This window comes from Euleptes europaea, chromosome 1, assembly GCF_029931775.1.
Source record: "Euleptes europaea isolate rEulEur1 chromosome 1, rEulEur1.hap1, whole genome shotgun sequence".
NCBI lineage: Eukaryota > Metazoa > Chordata > Lepidosauria > Squamata > Sphaerodactylidae > Euleptes > Euleptes europaea.
This window is the reverse complement of record NC_079312.1, coordinates 21,376,144-21,392,644: the sequence shown is the minus strand read 5'-3', so window position 1 is coordinate 21,392,644 and position 16,501 is coordinate 21,376,144. Positions and strand designations below refer to the sequence as shown.

The window sequence follows — 16,501 nt, the reverse complement described above, 5'->3', positions numbered from 1 at the left end:
CAACAAGAGTCACTGGAAAAAACAGTCATGCTAGGAAAAGTTGAGGGCAGCAGGAAAAGAGGAAGACCCAACAAGAGATGGACTGACTCAATAAAGGAAGCCACAGCCGTCAATTTGCACGATCTGAGCAAGGCTGTTAAAGCTAGGACATTTTGGAGGACTTTCATTCATAGGGTCACCATAAGACGGAAGCGATTTGACGGCACTTAACACATACACACACACACCAGCAGTGCATAAAATTAGCGGGTTTGCCACAGCTTTTCTAGCATAGACCTTAGTGCCCTGGCATGATATGATGGCGAGAGGGGTGAGATACCATTGGCTCATGATTTTACAAGCTAGTTCTTTGTTGGTAGAAGCTGATTTAAGAGGATACATCTTCCAAATAGATGTCCAGTTGTCCTCAGAGATATTAGAATTGATTTCTCTCTGCCACTTTTTAGTATATGAAGGAGTCAAAGGAGAGCTATCTTTAAAAGTCTTGTATAAAACTGAAATACCTTTACAATAATTTTGTCTATTCAGAAGAGTTGGTTTTTATATGCCGACTTTCCTCTACCACTTAAGACTCAAACCAGCTTACAATCACCTTTCCTTCCCCTCCCCACAACAGACACCCTGTGAGGTAGGTGAGGCTGAGAGAACTCTAACAGAGCTGTAACTTGCCCAAGGTCACCCAGCTGGCTTTGTGTGTAGGAGTGGGGTCATTTTGCTTACCTTTCACACAAATATATCTACCCTGTTTATCTATTAGAACATTCGGAACCTGAAAATCAAAATTTCTGGAGATCAAGATTGCAACCCCCCTTGATTTTGAGCTAACTGCAGCACATATTGGAAGGAGAAACAGGATGATTTCAGAACAGGATAAAAAAAAATTCAGTATGTTTCTTGTAAAAATAAGACGTCAGGTTTTTTCTTTGACTAACACATTTGTAATTCTTCTTTTTATAGGATTGTTATATCCTTCCTAGTATTAGCCATTTGATTTTAAGGACATGTATTTACTCCATTTGTTGCAATTACTCCCAGTAGGGTTGCAATGGTAAGCTCCAGCTGGGGAACATACATATGTCATTGCGTTTTTTCTTTAAACAAGATCTGTACTAAGAGTAATCTCAAAAACATTAACTTGTTTTAACACACAACTTATAGGGGGAAAGGAATAACTCACCTCCTTAGAGGTAAGAAACACCAGACATGGAAATAATTTATTTCCCAAGAGGCTACAAATGGCCTCTTATCTGGAGTGGTGTATTTAATGGAGGAAAAAGAATTAGCAACATAATGTCCCCTCCCCACCGCTTTATGTATAGCTTAACTTTAAAACGTGCATATTTAATAGCCACTATATTATACCATACTTATCAGAAGTTTCTATTTCTTCCTATCAAATTTGTATCTTGAACTGAAGGCTCTCTTTCTCTCTGAATGAATCTTCTGTTGTCTCCACTGAAGTATCCTCTGGAGGCAGATTCTCAATGACTAGGACCTGTCAGACACAATCTCCCCACCCTCCCGGGCCCCAAGCAAGTCATTCATGCAGTTTTCTTTCCTGAGTAGATTTTCTGACGTTTTCCATTCTTGAGGGAAGAGCGTTCAACCTTTGGATGATCCACTGGGATGAAAAAACAAACAGAAAGACTGAGAAAATTAACGACATACATAAACCTTCCCCCTTTCCTCTGCTGCTTGTGTTCAAAAGTACAGCGTGGTGGTGGTCAGCCTCCCCCATGGACCAGACTCCACCCCTTTGCCTTTCCCTGTCCTTGCTGTAATGCCAAAGGACAGCTTGGCTTAGAAAGAAAAAACCCTTTACAGCAGGGTTACTCTCAGTTTGTGGCTCGCAAAGAGCCACATTCACAATTACCTTCCACCAAAAGTCCCATTATTATAGGACTCACAATAATACGACTATTAATACTAAATATACAACCATAATCTTTTAAATGCCCAGAGTACCTCTGAGAAGGTAGAGTGGTCTCTTCCCACCACTGCTGAACCTTAGCCAGCCCTTGTATGTCCTTCTTGGACTTCTGGCCCTCTCCTAACCAAGAGGCACTGCAGGCTGGGCAAGTGAGGGAGATTGCCAAGGCTCACAGAAGAGAGCAAACTAGTTATGGAGAAAGGGGAGTAAAACCACTGCCTAACTGGGGCCAGTTTGCTTTTTTCCTGGGTGGCTGCTGTGGTGACTGAAAAGGAAGGAAGGAAATGCAGAGCATAGCTCCACCACAGTGTCTGCAGGTGAAGCAGCTTCCCCTTTGATACAGCTACAAGGGGAAAAGACAACGAGCGCCATGTGAGTCATGTTCCATAGCACAATATTATCTGGATGCTCCAAAATACTCCAGAGGCATCCCGCTGCCTATTCGGAGGGGGTGGGGAATCACAAGCCTTACAACTATACCACATTGGCTCTCAAAACAAACAAACAAACAGGGACTGTAGGGCTGGTTATTGTATTTCACACTGCATCTGTTTTAGATGTTAATAAATCTTAAAATTGAGGAGCCCCGTGCTGCAGAGTGGTAAGCTAAAGTACTGCAGTCTAAACTCTGCTCATGACCTCAGTTCGATCCCGATGGAAACTGGTTTCAGGTAGCCGGCTCAAGGTTGACTCAGCCTTCCATCCTTCCGAGGTCGGTAAAATGAGTACCCAGCTTTCTGGAGGTGAAGGGAAGATGACTGGGGAAGGCACTGGCAAACCACCCTGTAAACAGAGTCTGCCTAGTAAACACTGGGATGTGATGTCACCCCTTAGGTCAGGAATGCCCAGTGCTTGCACAGGGGACCTTTACCTTTATTTAATAAATCTTAAGGCGTTTAATCTGAATTTTCATCATAAACTTTATGGGGAAAGATGCTGGAGAAATATGCTAAAGAAAGAAATAGGAAACGGTACACCTGAAGACACAGTGACGGAAGGGTGGAGCTACAAAATTGGAGCTGGCTCAGTTCCCAAGGTTCTTTTTGGATTCTATAAAAAAAGAAAATGAGCTGTAATCTGGAAAAAAGGTAAAAGCGGGCAAACCCCAAATGCTTAAGTCACCAGAAGTGGTTAAGCCCCCCTCTTAATGTTTTCTGCAACAGCTCCCTTTTACATTCTCCCTTGTAACTGAGTGGCTGCCAGGAACTGCTAGGGGGGAAAACAAAACATTGTGCATGATGGCAGTATTACATTGGTGGCAAAACATAATACCCCGCCCCCTGGACTCTGTAAAACACACAAAACACACACACACTACCTCTTTGGTGGAACATATCTCACCTGAACGGGGTCTTTGCTTTTGTTTTGCCTATTTCTGTTCTGAGTGAACCTTCTGATGTTTTACATATGCTGAACGGTAAGCATAGCATTTCCCACATTTGGTGCATTTATAAGGTTTTTCTCCTGTGTGGACTTTCTTGTGTTGCTGAAGGTCTGACTGGTGAGCAAAACATTTCCCACACTGTAAGCACTTGCAAGGTTTCTGTCCTGAGTGAACCTTCTGATGTTTGATATATGCAGAACGGTAAGCATAACATTTCCCACATTCGGAGCATTCATAAGGTTTCTCCCCAGTGTGGACTTTCTTGTGTTGCTGAAGGTCTGACTGGTGAGCAAAACATTCCCCACACTCCAAGCACTTGTAAGATTTCTCTCCTGTGTGAGATCTCTGGTGTTTCACAAAATCTGAACTACAAGAAAAAGATTTTCCGCACTTGATACACTCATGCTTTTCCCCTCTGTGAACCCTCTGGTGTATCACTAAGTTGGATTGCTGTGTGAAACATTTGCCACACTGTGAACATTCATATGGGTTCTTCCTTCTGTGTATCCTTTGGTGTGTCAAAAAGTTAGATCTCTGAACAAAATTCTTCCCACACTCTAAACATTTATAAGGTTTCTCCCCTGTGTGCAGTCTGTGATGATCCACAAGATAGAATTGGTAACCAAAACATTTCCCACATTCCAAGCATTTGTATGGTTTCTCTCCAGTGTGGACTCTCTGATGGACCATAAGAGCTGGCCGGTGAGAAAAACACTTCCCACACTCGGAACATTTATAAGGTTTCTCTCCAGTGTGATTCCTCTGGTGTTTCATACAAGCTGAACTATAACCAAAACATTTCCCACACACTTTGCATGTATATGGTTTCTCTCCTGTGTGAACTCTTCTGTGAAGCACAAGGGTAGAGTTGTCAGCAAAACATTTCCCACAAACTGTGCACTTATAGTTTCTCTCTCCTGTGTGAATTTTCCGATGGTTTGCAAGTTGGGAATGGCGACCAAAGCACTTTCCACACTCCAAACACTTATAGGGTTTCTCTCCAGTGTGGATTCTTTTATGTACCAACAAGGCTGAGTTGTATGCAAAACATTTTCTACACTCCATGCATTTGTAGGGTTTCTCCCCAGTGTGAACTCTCTGATGCTGTGCAAAGGATGAGGAGTCAGCAAAACACTTTCCACACTCCATACATTTGTAAGGTTTCTCTCCTGTGTGAACTCTCTGATGGATCTTAAGATGAGCTGATTGGGAAAAACACTTTCCACACTCCAGACATTTGTAAGGTTTCTCTCCTGTGTGAACTCTCTGATGCGTCACAAGTTGATTGTGTTGGGAAAAACACTTTCCACACTCTGAGCATGTATAAGGTTTTTTCCCCGTGTGGATTCTGCGGTGACGTCGAAGTCCTGAGTCATGTGCAAAACATTTCCCACACTCCAGACATTTATAAGGTTTCTCTCCTGTGTGGATTCTCTTGTGGCTCAAAAGGTATGCTTTGCTAGTAAACAGTTTCTGACACCTCAAGCACTTATATGGTTTATATCCCAGGTGGACTTGGCGGTGTTTGGTGAGATACAGTTTCTGACAAAAACATTTCCCACACTCCAGACATTTATAGGGTTTCTCTTCTGTGTGGATTTTCTTGTGGCTCACAAGATTAGCGTGTTGGGAAAAACACTTTCCACACTCCATGCATTTGTAAGGTTTCTCTCCTGTGTGAAGTCTCTTATGATTCACAAGATGCGCGTGTTGGGAAAAACACTTTCCACATTCTGAGCATGTATAAGGTTTTTCTCCCGTGTGCATTCTCTGGTGACTCAGAAGTCCTGAGTAATGTGCAAAACATTTCCCACACTCCAGACATTTATAGGGTTTTTCTCCTGTGTGGATTCTGTTGTGGCTCAAAAGGTGAGGCTGTTGAGAAAACCGCTTCCCACATTCTAAACATTTATAGGGTTTCTCTCCTGTGTGGATTCTCTTGTGGTCCAAAAGGTGTGATTTGCGAGCAAACCGTTTCGGACATTTCAAGCACTTATATGGTTTATCTCCCAGGTGTACTCGGTGGTGTTTGGTGAGATTCGATTTCTGACTAAAATATTTTCCACACACATGGCACTTGTTTTTCCTTTCCAGGTCATTTCCTAGATAAAAGGCAAACAGGTAACAGACACTAAACCTCAAAAAGGAGATTGGTGGGGGAGAAATATCTGGACATACGTAGATATTGCTACTTTTGGAGTGCTTTTTTAGGTTGCACAGTGGGGGCACCCATTTCTCAAAAGCCTAGCATCCTTCATGAAAACCTGTAAAAATGTCTGATGGAGGAACACCACCATCTAGGGGGAAGACAAAGAGAGATTACTAGACAGCCCCTGGGATGTTGCCTAGCAACAGGTGAGTGGCCTAGCTGGTTCCCTCCTGGGAGATGTGAAGGCCTGTAAGGAAGACCTTGTCAGCGAGGGCGCCCAGTCGGGTCCCGGATAGCAAGCTCCGTGTTCTTCCCCCCCTCCCGGTCTCGTGGGAAAGTCTCTTCAGTTTGGGAGGAAGGTGCGAAGGCCGGAGGCACTAATACTTCCACTTCAAAGCACGCCTTCTTATTGTAAATCAACTGTCTGTTCTCAAGGTGTCAATTCTGTCAGAAACCTGGCACCTCTAGAAGCTTGAAAGAACCCTGATGTTTTGCATTTCAAAGATTACGTGTAATCAATTCCCCAACTGTGTGTCCCCAATAAAGATGACCTGTATTTCCCCCATCTGTATTCTGACCTTAAGTTTGTATAGACCTACTGAACCCGTTTGCTTTCTTAATAAAACTTTAAATTCTCTGTAACTTCTGGAGTGAAGTTTACTATTGCTGAAATGCAACGAGGTACTGATGTCTGACAGATATTGAGGACTGTCCTTTGTGGGGGGTGGGGAGTCAAGAGACAGCTGGCAGGAAATCTGATGGTGGCAACTTCTTTTTGATTGTTAGTAATGGCCCATCTTGATGACAGGGGCTTTATTACAGTTTATGTAATAACGATGGCCAATGGATCTGTCAACTGCTTCCCCCACCCCCAACCCCTGGCTCTCTCACCTGAGTTAGTGGCCACAATCTTAGTTTCTTCCTGACAAACTGGCATCCGCAAGGCTTCTGGTTCCAGCTGGATAATACCCTCAGGTTCTGGGACAAGAAATCCTTTTGGGGAAAGAAGACAGCATCTTGAAAAATCTGTTTTTTCAATAGGGTTCCCACCTCCAGGTAGCACCTGGAGATCTCCCACTATTACAATTGATCTCCAGACTACACAGATCAGTTCCCCTGGAGAATAGGGCTGCTTTGGTGGGTGGACTCTACGGCATTATACCATCCTCTCCTCAAACCCCACCCTCCCCAAGCTCCACCTCCCAAAATCTCCACGTATTTCCCAGTCAAGATCTGGCAGCCCTAATTTTCATGCATTTTACTTCTACATCTTTAAATCTGACTGTTTCACACTGGCTTTACATAGTTCCTACTGCCCAAAGACTTGAGTCAAGTAACAAAGAGTTGAAAAACATATGCTTGAAGCAAAAATATACTTAACCCAAATTGAACACAGGCACTATGAAAACTTCAGCCTAGCGTAATATCCAAAAGGCATCCCAAATTAAAGACATTCCTTTCCTTTGATCATAAAACTCACACAACCAAAGGTCTTGAGCATGATTTTTAGAAAAATTAATTTAAAAATTAAGACATTTGAGCCTCACTGACCAGTATTTGAAAGGATCAAAATTATTTTTAACTGTTTTTGATTTGTTCTGTTTACAGATTAAAGGAATCTTACTGAAGGGAATCTACAAATCTTAATCAACCAGATAAAATCTGTACACATTTGCATATGAAAAGGGCCAGATTCCCAAGTACCTAAGGGGTATGGTTAAGTTTATTTATGTTCTGTTTTTCTTGCATGGAATTCAAGGGGGGCCGGAAGTCTACTTTCCAGGCACTGTTCATATCCAGGCTTCTTTAGCCAGAGGCAGGTAGCTGTGACAGCTGTCCTCAGATCATCACCTGGGCCATTTTAAGGGTTTCACCTTGAAAGAATTAATATCTAAATGCTTCCTCAAAGACCCTGATTCTTTTTTCCAAGTTAGCTGGATGCCCTGCAAGGACACTAAAAACTAGGATAGATCCACTCCACTATTCCTTTACCCGAGTCATTGTGGAAAACCTTCGTTTCCTCCAAGCCTTCAGGCACCCACGGCTCATCTCCGAGTTCCAGCTGTTCAATGAGCTCTGGCTTTGGAGCCAGAAATCCTGCTTGGAAAAAGAAATGAACAAGAGTCTTTAGCAGGAATTTAGCAATAGTGTTGCTTTTATTTTTATTTCTGCAATTTAATGCGCTGGTGTGGTTCATACTTTTGACCCCTAGGACTGGGTTCAATAACAAAAGATAGTCACACACAAATAGAACAGTCATTCTGGAACAATTCTGCAGGTCTACCATGGGCGAGACAAAGCAGGCCCACAAAGAGACATTTTTGGTGGTAAGCTGACGGTGGCAGAAGACAGCTTGGAGCCCCACCGTACGATGCAATTCTGGTGAAGTTCTCTTCCCAGGGACTCATTCAGGGAAGCTTTTCCAAGTGGTAAAAGGGTTTCAAATACGCCTTGAGCAAATTGTGAGCAGAAAGGAACCGGCTGGATATTAGGAACAAAATTTTTACAGTAAGAGTTGTTCAACAGTAGAATCGGCTACCTAGGGAGGTCTTTAAACAGAGGCTGGACAAACACTTGTTAGGGATGCTCTAGGCTGGTCGTGCATTAAGCACAGGGATGAGGTAAAGGGCCTGTATGTCTCCTTTCAACTCTGTGATTGTATGTATCATGTACCCATTTCAGGTATTCTGTGGTGGAACACCAGGTTAGCATACAGGATGTCCCAGGTTCAACCCCTGGTACCTTCAGGTAAAGGATCTCTGCATAATTGGGGAATGACTTTTCTTAGCCTCAGATCCTGGACAGTTGCCAGTCAGAATAGACAGCTGCCAGTCAGAGTAGACAATACCGAGCAAGATGGACTAACAGCCTCTCCTAGGTCAGTGCCGCTTCTTATGTTTATATCTGTAGACCATTAGATAAAGCAAGAAAGAAACCTAAATAAATGTCGCCTATATAATGAAGAAGCAAGACCCTTACCCACTGAGACCACGTTCTCATAATTTTCCACCATAACATCCCTATACAAGGCTCGTTGGCTCGGATCCAGCAGAGCTGCTTGCCCAGCTGTGAAATGCACAGCCACATCTTCAAAGGTCACTGGGCTCTGAAAAAATAAAGAGCGCTCACACACTACCCGTCATCCCCAAAAACTCTCTCAATGTCACAGAGTTGATCTACACATTATATAAAAAAGGAGGCATTAGAGTTCTGTACCTGGCCTGTGTCACCTCATGCTGCAGGTGGGCCTTTGTTGGCTTTTTTTATTTTTAGAAAAATGTATACTTTGGAAATTGCACAAAGTTTTCATTTTAAAACACATGTTATTAAAGGTACTCTAGCCCCTTCCAAATAAAAAGTTACAGAAGCACAAGCCTAATTGCAAAGACCACCAGAAAGGCTGATCTCAGAGACTCAGGTAGAAAAGGCAGCAGTGGGCCCAGGTAAGTAAAAATTGTCTGTGAGTTGTACAAATTGACAAGCAATTTTGGCTGATCTCCCCCACCCTAGCCCAAACTCACCAGTTACCATCTCCTACCTGCACGGCCTCTGATGCAACCTTCTCACTTCCCCGGAGAAGAGGGGGCAATCCAGATTGACTGAGCAACATCATTCTGCTCTCCGTGATGACCAGAAAAGGCAAAGGAGAAATCAATCGGGAGTAAAAATGCATTGCCCAGTATTGCATGGGTGTCTCAAGTATCTTTGGAAGGAAAGGCACACGGAGGAGCACAAGAGGCAATGCTGCAGGAGTACCAACCTCTGCTAAATTCCCTGCCCCTGTTATCTAGTCTGGCCAGATCTCAACACCTGGGAATTTCCTCGGAGTTCAAGTTCTTCTGAGACCCTTGGAGGCGGCTTTCCTTTCCCTGCAGCTCAGCCACTTGAAGCCACCTGTTCTGCAGACCGTTTCCTGCTCTCTCCAGTGGTTTGTGATCTGAATTCCTCGACTGGCCCCAAGCGTACCAGGAATACAGCAGGCGGGTTGGATCGGATTGTCTTGGGACGCATTTCCACAACGCTCATCTCCCACACTGTTCTGAAGCCTACCAAGCGACACACCACGGGAATCCAGGGAAGAGCGACTGAAACCTAAAGCCCGTTGTAATCGACCGGTTTAGACTGGAATAACTCTGCACAGGGTCGCGTCGACAAACAAGGCTAAAATGACAACATTGCTCCTCCGGGCCAGTTTTAGCCAGTTGTGCATACCATCACGGGAAATATGGCAGCCACCCACCCCCGTTCCGACCGGGATTCCTTCCCTACTCGTGACCCCCCACCCCCGCTTAGCTGTGCGTGTGCTACTTTCACCCCCCCCCCCAGGAAGGACAAAGGAAGCTGCAAAGCGCATCCTCCGCCTCTCCCTTCGCAGCCCCTTCTGCAAACGGGCCAAACCAATACAGACTCCAATACAGGCGAGACCCAGAGGCAGAAACCCCCAAGGCTGCCCCTCCGCCCCGCTTACCCGCGTGTGCAAGGTGGGCTTCGGCTGCTGCCCCCACCGCGGATGCAGCCCCGCCAGCCAGCCAGCCCACTTGCAAGGGAGGGGGTCTTTGTCCCCTCTGGTCACCTACGGGCGCGCGTCACCAGGCCGAAGTAGCCAATCAGCCGCCCGGGAGACTCCCACGCCGGCCCATTCACAAGAACGGCAGGGGCGGATTTGCGCGCGCGCTGGGAAGAGGCGCGCCTGGGAACTGCGGTCCTGTGCTGGGAAAACCCACCGAGGAGCCTGGGCGTGGAGGGCCATTCACCCAGGGGAGGTTTTGCCTTGGAGCTGCCGCCCTCCAGAGGCGCATTTCCCCCACCCCAATACTCCAAGCACAAAAAACAAGCCCCCCCCCCCTCTTTCCCCCATGCAGAGTTTTGACCGTCCGGGCGGGGAGGGCGGCCAATCCCCGGCCAAACCTCCCGTGCAGAAATGGCCGAAGTGCCCCCTTTCGCCCGTCCCCTGGTCGTCCGGCCTGTCTGCGACGGAGCTTGCGGAGAAGGGGTCTCCACGCTGCACGGGCAGGATGGGCGTTGGGGAGGGTCGGGCTGTGCAGCGTCGCCTTATCTCCTCCTTCTACATTAAACGACACCAGCAAAATAAAACAGCCGTCTACTTAGTACCAGGGTTGCCAGGTCCCTCTTCGCCACCGGCGGGAGGTTTTGAGGGCGGGGTTTGGGGAGGGACTTCAATGCCATAGAGTCCAATGGCCAAAGGGGCCCTTGTCTCCAGGGGGACTGATCTCTGTTGGCTGGAGATCCGCTGTAATAGCAGGAGAGCTCCAGCTAGTACCTGGAGGTTGGTAAACTGTTTTTCTTCATAACGATCTCGGGTGTCTCTCTCCCCCCAGGAACCCCCGTTTACCACATCACAGAGCTGTAACAAAATTTATTTTCTTGAGTCAGAGCTCTGGTGAAATACATTTTTAGTCTCTGAAGCACCAATGAACTCCTGTTTTCATCTACTTGAAGTTTTCATGCAGATAAGCAATTTTTTTCTGACAAAATGTTTTAATTTTTGGCCTATTTCCACCCACATGTGAAATTTAAAAATGTACAAGAAATACTATTTGGGATGCTCAGAAGTGTCTTACATCATGCCTTTAGAGGTTACAGATCAGAAGGTTTAGTAAAGTCACATTTGGCTTATGTAATTGCTTTTATATAAGCGGAACACACATCCTGTACCCCCTAAATCTGATTATGTGAAATCTGCGTCTCCCTTTCTTGGCAAAGCTCTGAAACTTACCCTTTTATTCTTTTAAAACACACACGATATAACACTTTATTTTAAGTGTAGTTTATAACAACAACAACAAAAATAAAAATACAACAACAATGGGTTAAACATCCTTGTACAGTCGAGATATGTTCCAATACTTGGTTTAAATATATGTTCCAGTATTATACATTGGTGCTTTTACAGAAATCATACATTTTGTTGTATTCATTTAGCAGAACTTAATAAATGCAAATCATATGACAGTTCCATGGGCATTGTTTACTTCATGATGCCTCCTTCTCCACATATTCAAAAAAGGAAGCCATCTATTTAAAAAGTTTGTAGAGTAAGATAAGTTATTTGCTACTTTGAGTTTTGAAGATATCTTATCTAAAATTAAAAGGTTCTACGCCTTTTCACACAGCCCAGTAGGATACATCTTTTTTTCCAGTATGAGGCAATCAGAAATTTTGCTGCCAGTAGCATTGAATTGAAATCAGTTCCCTTTTTTGGGTAGAAAATTGTTGTATATCAAATTTTTCTAGTAAGACAATTAAGGCATCATGAGGGACTTTGCATTGTGTGAATAATCTCTCGCAAGATCTTCTCCCAAAATAAACTAACTTTTGGGCATGTCCACCATCAACCAAAAGGAAGCCAAGAAATCAGAAGGAGATTGAGACTAGGAAGGGCAGCCATGAAGGAGCTAGAAAAGATTTTGAAGTGTGTCACTGGCCAACAAGACTAGATTAATTCATACCATCATATTTCCTATTACTATGTATGGGTGTGAAAGCTGGACAGTGAAGAAAGCTGATAGGAAGAAAATAGATTCCTTTGAAATGTGGTGTTGGAGGAGAGTGTTACAGATACCGTGGACTGCCAAAAAAACAAATCAGTGGGTTATAGATCAAATCAAGCCTGAACTCACCCTTGAAGCTAAAATGACTAAACTAAGGCTATCGTATTTTGGTCACATCATGAGACTACAAGAGTCACTGGAAAAGACAGTCATGCTAGGAAAAGTTGAGGGCAGCAGGAAAAGAGGAAGACCCAACAAGAGATGGACTGACTCAATAAAGGAAGCCACAGCCCTCAATTTGCACGATCTGAGCAAGGCTGTTAAAGATAGGACATTTTGGAGGACTTTCATTCATAGGGTCACCATAAGTCGGAAGCGATTTGACGGCACTTAACACATACACACACACACCAGCAGTGCAGAAAATTAGCGGGGTTGCCACAGCTTTTCTAGCATAGACTTTAGTGCCCAGGTATGATAAGATGGCGAGAGGGGTGAGATACCATTGGCTCATGATTTTACAAGCTAGTTCTTTGTTGATAGAAGCTGATTTAAGAGGATACATCTTCCAAATAGATGTCCAGTTGTCCTCAGAGATATTAAAATTGATTTCTCTCTGCCACTTTTTAGTATATGAAGGAGTCAAAGGAGAGCTATCTTTAAAAGTCTTGTATAAAACTGAAATACCTTTACAATAATTTTGTCTATTCAGAAGAGTTGGTTTTTATATGCCGACTTTTCTCTACCACTTAAGACTCAAACCAGCTTACAATCACCTTTCCTTCCCCTCCCCACAACAGACACCCTGTGAGGTAGGTGAGGCTGAGAGAACTCTAACAGAGCTGTAACTTGCCCAAGGTCACCCAGCTGGCTTTGTGTGTAGGAGTGGGGTCATTTTGCTTACCTTTCACACAAATATATCTACCCTGTTTATCTATTAGAACATTCGGAACCTGAAAATCAAAATTTCTGGAGATCAAGATTGCAACCCCCCTTGATTTTGAGCTAACTCCACCTATTGGAAGGAGAAAAAGGATGATTTCAGAACAGGATAAAAAAAATTTCAGTATGTTTCTTGTAAAAATAAGACGTCAGGTTTTTTCTTTGACTAACACATTTGTAATTCTTCTTCTTTTTATAGGATTGTTATATCCTTTCTAGTATTAGCCATTTGATTTTAAGGACATGTATTTACTCCATTTGTTGTAATTACTCCCAGTAGGGTTGCAATGGTAAGCTCCAGCTGGGGAACATACATATGACATTGCGTCTTTTTCTTTAAACAAGAGCTGTACTAAGAATAACCTCAAAAACATTAACTTGTTTTAACACACAACTTATAGGGGGAAAGGAATAACTCACCTCCTTAGAGGTAAGAAACACCAGACATGGAAATAATTTATTTCCCAAGAGGCTACAAATGGCTTCTTATCTGGAGTGGTGTATTTAATGGAGGAAAATGAATTACCAACATAACGCCCCCTCCCCACCGCTTTATGTATAGTCTAACTTTAAAACGTGCATATTTAATAGCCACCTTATTATACCATACTTATCAGAAGTTTCTATTTCTTCCTATCAAATTTGTATCTTGAACAGAAGGCTCTCTTTCTCTCTGAAAGAATCTTCTGTTGTCTCCACTGAGGTATCCTCTGGAGGCGGATTCTCAATTACTAGGACCTGTCAGACACAATCTCCCCACCCTCCCGGGCCCCAAGCAAGTCATTCATGCAGTTTTCTTTCCTGAGTAGATTTTCTGACGTTTTCCATTGTTGAGGGAAGAGCGTTCAACCTTTGGATGATCCACTGGGATGAAAAAACAAACAGAAAGACTGAGAAAATTAACGACATACGTAAACCTTCTCCCTTTCCTCTGCTGCTTGTGTTCAAAAGTGCCGCGTGGTGGTGGTCAGCCTCCCCCATGGACCAGACTCCACCCCTTTGCCTTTCCCTGTCCTTGCTGTAATGCCAAAGGACAGCTTGGCTTAGAAAGAAAAAACCCTTTACAGCAGGGTTACTCTCAGTTTGTGGCTCGCAAAGAGCCACATTCACAATTACCTTCCACCAAAAGTCCCATTATTATAGGACTCACAATAATACGACTATTAATACTAAATATACAACCATAATCTTTTAAATGCTTAGAGTACCTCTGAGAAGGTAGGGTGGTCTCTTCCCACCACTGCTGAACCTTAGCCATCCCTTGTATGTCCCTCTTGGACATCTGGCCCTCTCCTAACCAAGAGGCACTGCAGGCTGGGCAAGTGAGGGAGATTGCCAAGGCTCACAGAAGAGAGCAAACTAGTTATGGACAAAGGGGAGTAAAACCACTGCCACCACCTAACTGGGCCAGTTTGCTCTTTTCCTGGGTGGCTGCTGTGGTGGTGTTGGTGATTCCACTCTCTCTTCTCTGCAGGCAGCTTGCTCTACTCCCAGAAGCCATCTGGTGGTGGGAAGAGAATGCAGAGACCATAGAAAACAGTGTGTGTGTGTGTGTGTGTGCGCGCGCACAGGTGTGTAGGATATTGTTGGAGAGGGTGGGCTCTTTACTTTCATCCTTGGCATGAGGCTCACAGTTTATTAATTCTCCATGGCTTGACCCACATTCCTGGAACATTGGGTGGGTCCCACACAGGGGAACAATGCTCACAAGAGACAGTGATGGCATGTCTGAGTGTTACTGCTTTACAGGACTGAAAAGGAAGGAAGGAAATGCAGAGCATAGCTCCACCATCGTGTCTGCAGGTGAAGCAGCTTCCCCCCCTCCCCATAGCACAATATTATCTGGATGCTCCAAAATACTCCAGAGGCATCCCGCTGCCTATTCGGAGAGGGGGGGAATCACAAGCCTTACAACTATACCACATTGGCTCTCAAATCAAACAGGACTGTAGGGCTGTTTATTGTATTTCACACTGCATCTTTTTTAGATGTTTTTAATAAATCTTAAAATTGAGGAGCCCCGTGCTGCAGAGTGGTAAGCTAAAGTTCTGCAGTCCAAACTCTGCTCATGACCTCAGTTCGATCCCGACGGAAACTGGTTTCAGGTAGCCGGCTCAAGGTTGACTCAGCCTTCCATCCTTCCGAGGTCGGAAAGATGAGTACCCAGCTTGCTGGAGGTGAAGGGAAGATGACTGGGGAAGGCACTGACAAACCACCCTGTAAACAGAGTCAGCCTAGTAAACACTGGAATGCCCAGTGCTTGCACAGGGGATCTTTACCTTTATTTAATAAATCTTAATGCAATTGTGTAATCTGAATTTTCATCATAAAGTGCCTTGACTACTTTATGGGGAAAAATGCTGGAGAAATATGCTAAAGAAAGAAATAAGAAACGGAACACCTGAAGACACAGTGATGGAAGGGTGAAGCTACATAAATAGGAGCTGGATCAGTTCCCAAGGTTCTTTTTGGATTCTATAAACAAAGGAAATGAGCTGTAATCGGGGGGAAAAGGTGAAAGGGGGCAAACCCCAAATGCTTAGGTCACCAGAAGTGGTTAAGCCCCCCTCTTAATGTTTTCTGCAACAGCTCCCTTTTACATTCTCCCATGTAAAAGAGTGGCTGCCAGGCACTGCTAGGGGGGGAAATAAAACATTGTGCATGATGGAAGTATTACATTGGTGGCAAAACATAATACCCCGGCCCCTGGACTCTGTAAAACACACAAAACACACACACACACACTACCTGTTTGGTGGAACATATCTCACCTGAACGGTGTCTTTGCTTTTGTTTGCCTTCCATGTGGACCTTCTGGTGAATCACAAGATGTGGGTGCTGAGAAAAACACTTTCCACACTTAGGGCATTTATAAGGTTTCTGTCCTGAGTGAACCTTCTGATGTTTTACATATGCTGAACGGTAAGCATAACATTTTCCACATTCAGAGCATTCATAAGGTTTCTCCCCAGTGTGGACTTTCTTGTGTTGCTGAAGGTCTGACTGATGAGCAAAACATTTCCCACACTCCAAGCACTTGCAAGGTTTCACTGCTGAGTGAACCTTCTGATGTTTGACATATGCAGAACGGTAAGCATAACATTTCCCACATTCGGAGCATTCATGAGGTTTCTCCCCAGTGTGTACTTTCTTGTGTTGCTGAAGGTCTGACTGGTGAGCAAAACATTTCCCACACTCCAAGCACTTGTAAGATTTCTCTCCTGTGTGAGATCTCTGGTGTTTCACAAAATCTGAACTACAAGAAAAAGATTTTCCGCACTTGATGCACTCATGCTTTTTCCCTCTGTGAACCCTCTGGTGTATCACTAAGTTGGATTGTTGTGTGAAACATTTGCCACACTGTGAACATTCATATGGTTTCTCCCTTCTGTGGATCCTTTGGTGTGTCACAAAGTTAGATCTCTGAACAAAACACTTCCCACACTCTAAACATTTATAAGGTTTCTCCCCTGTGTGCAGCCTGTGATGATCCACAAGATAGGATTGGTAACCAAAACATTTCCCACATTCCAAGCATTTGTATGGTTTCTCTCCAGTGTGGACTCTCTGATGGACCACAAGAT

General features: G+C 44.2%; 1 protein-coding gene across 1 annotated transcript; it reads right to left on the bottom strand.

Annotated features, from left to right (window-relative positions):
* Positions 1-3,299: 3,299 nt before the first annotated feature.
* Positions 3,300-5,223, bottom strand: LOC130473384 (zinc finger protein 420-like). The gene is made up of 3 exons (XM_056844907.1): positions 5,213-5,223; positions 5,038-5,166; positions 3,300-4,794 (listed from the first exon to the last, which is right to left on the bottom strand). The coding sequence occupies exons 1-3, from the start codon at positions 5,221-5,223 to the stop codon at positions 3,300-3,302; spliced, it is 1,635 nt and encodes a 544-aa protein (XP_056700885.1).
* Between the last annotated feature and the right edge of the window lie 11,278 nt (positions 5,224-16,501).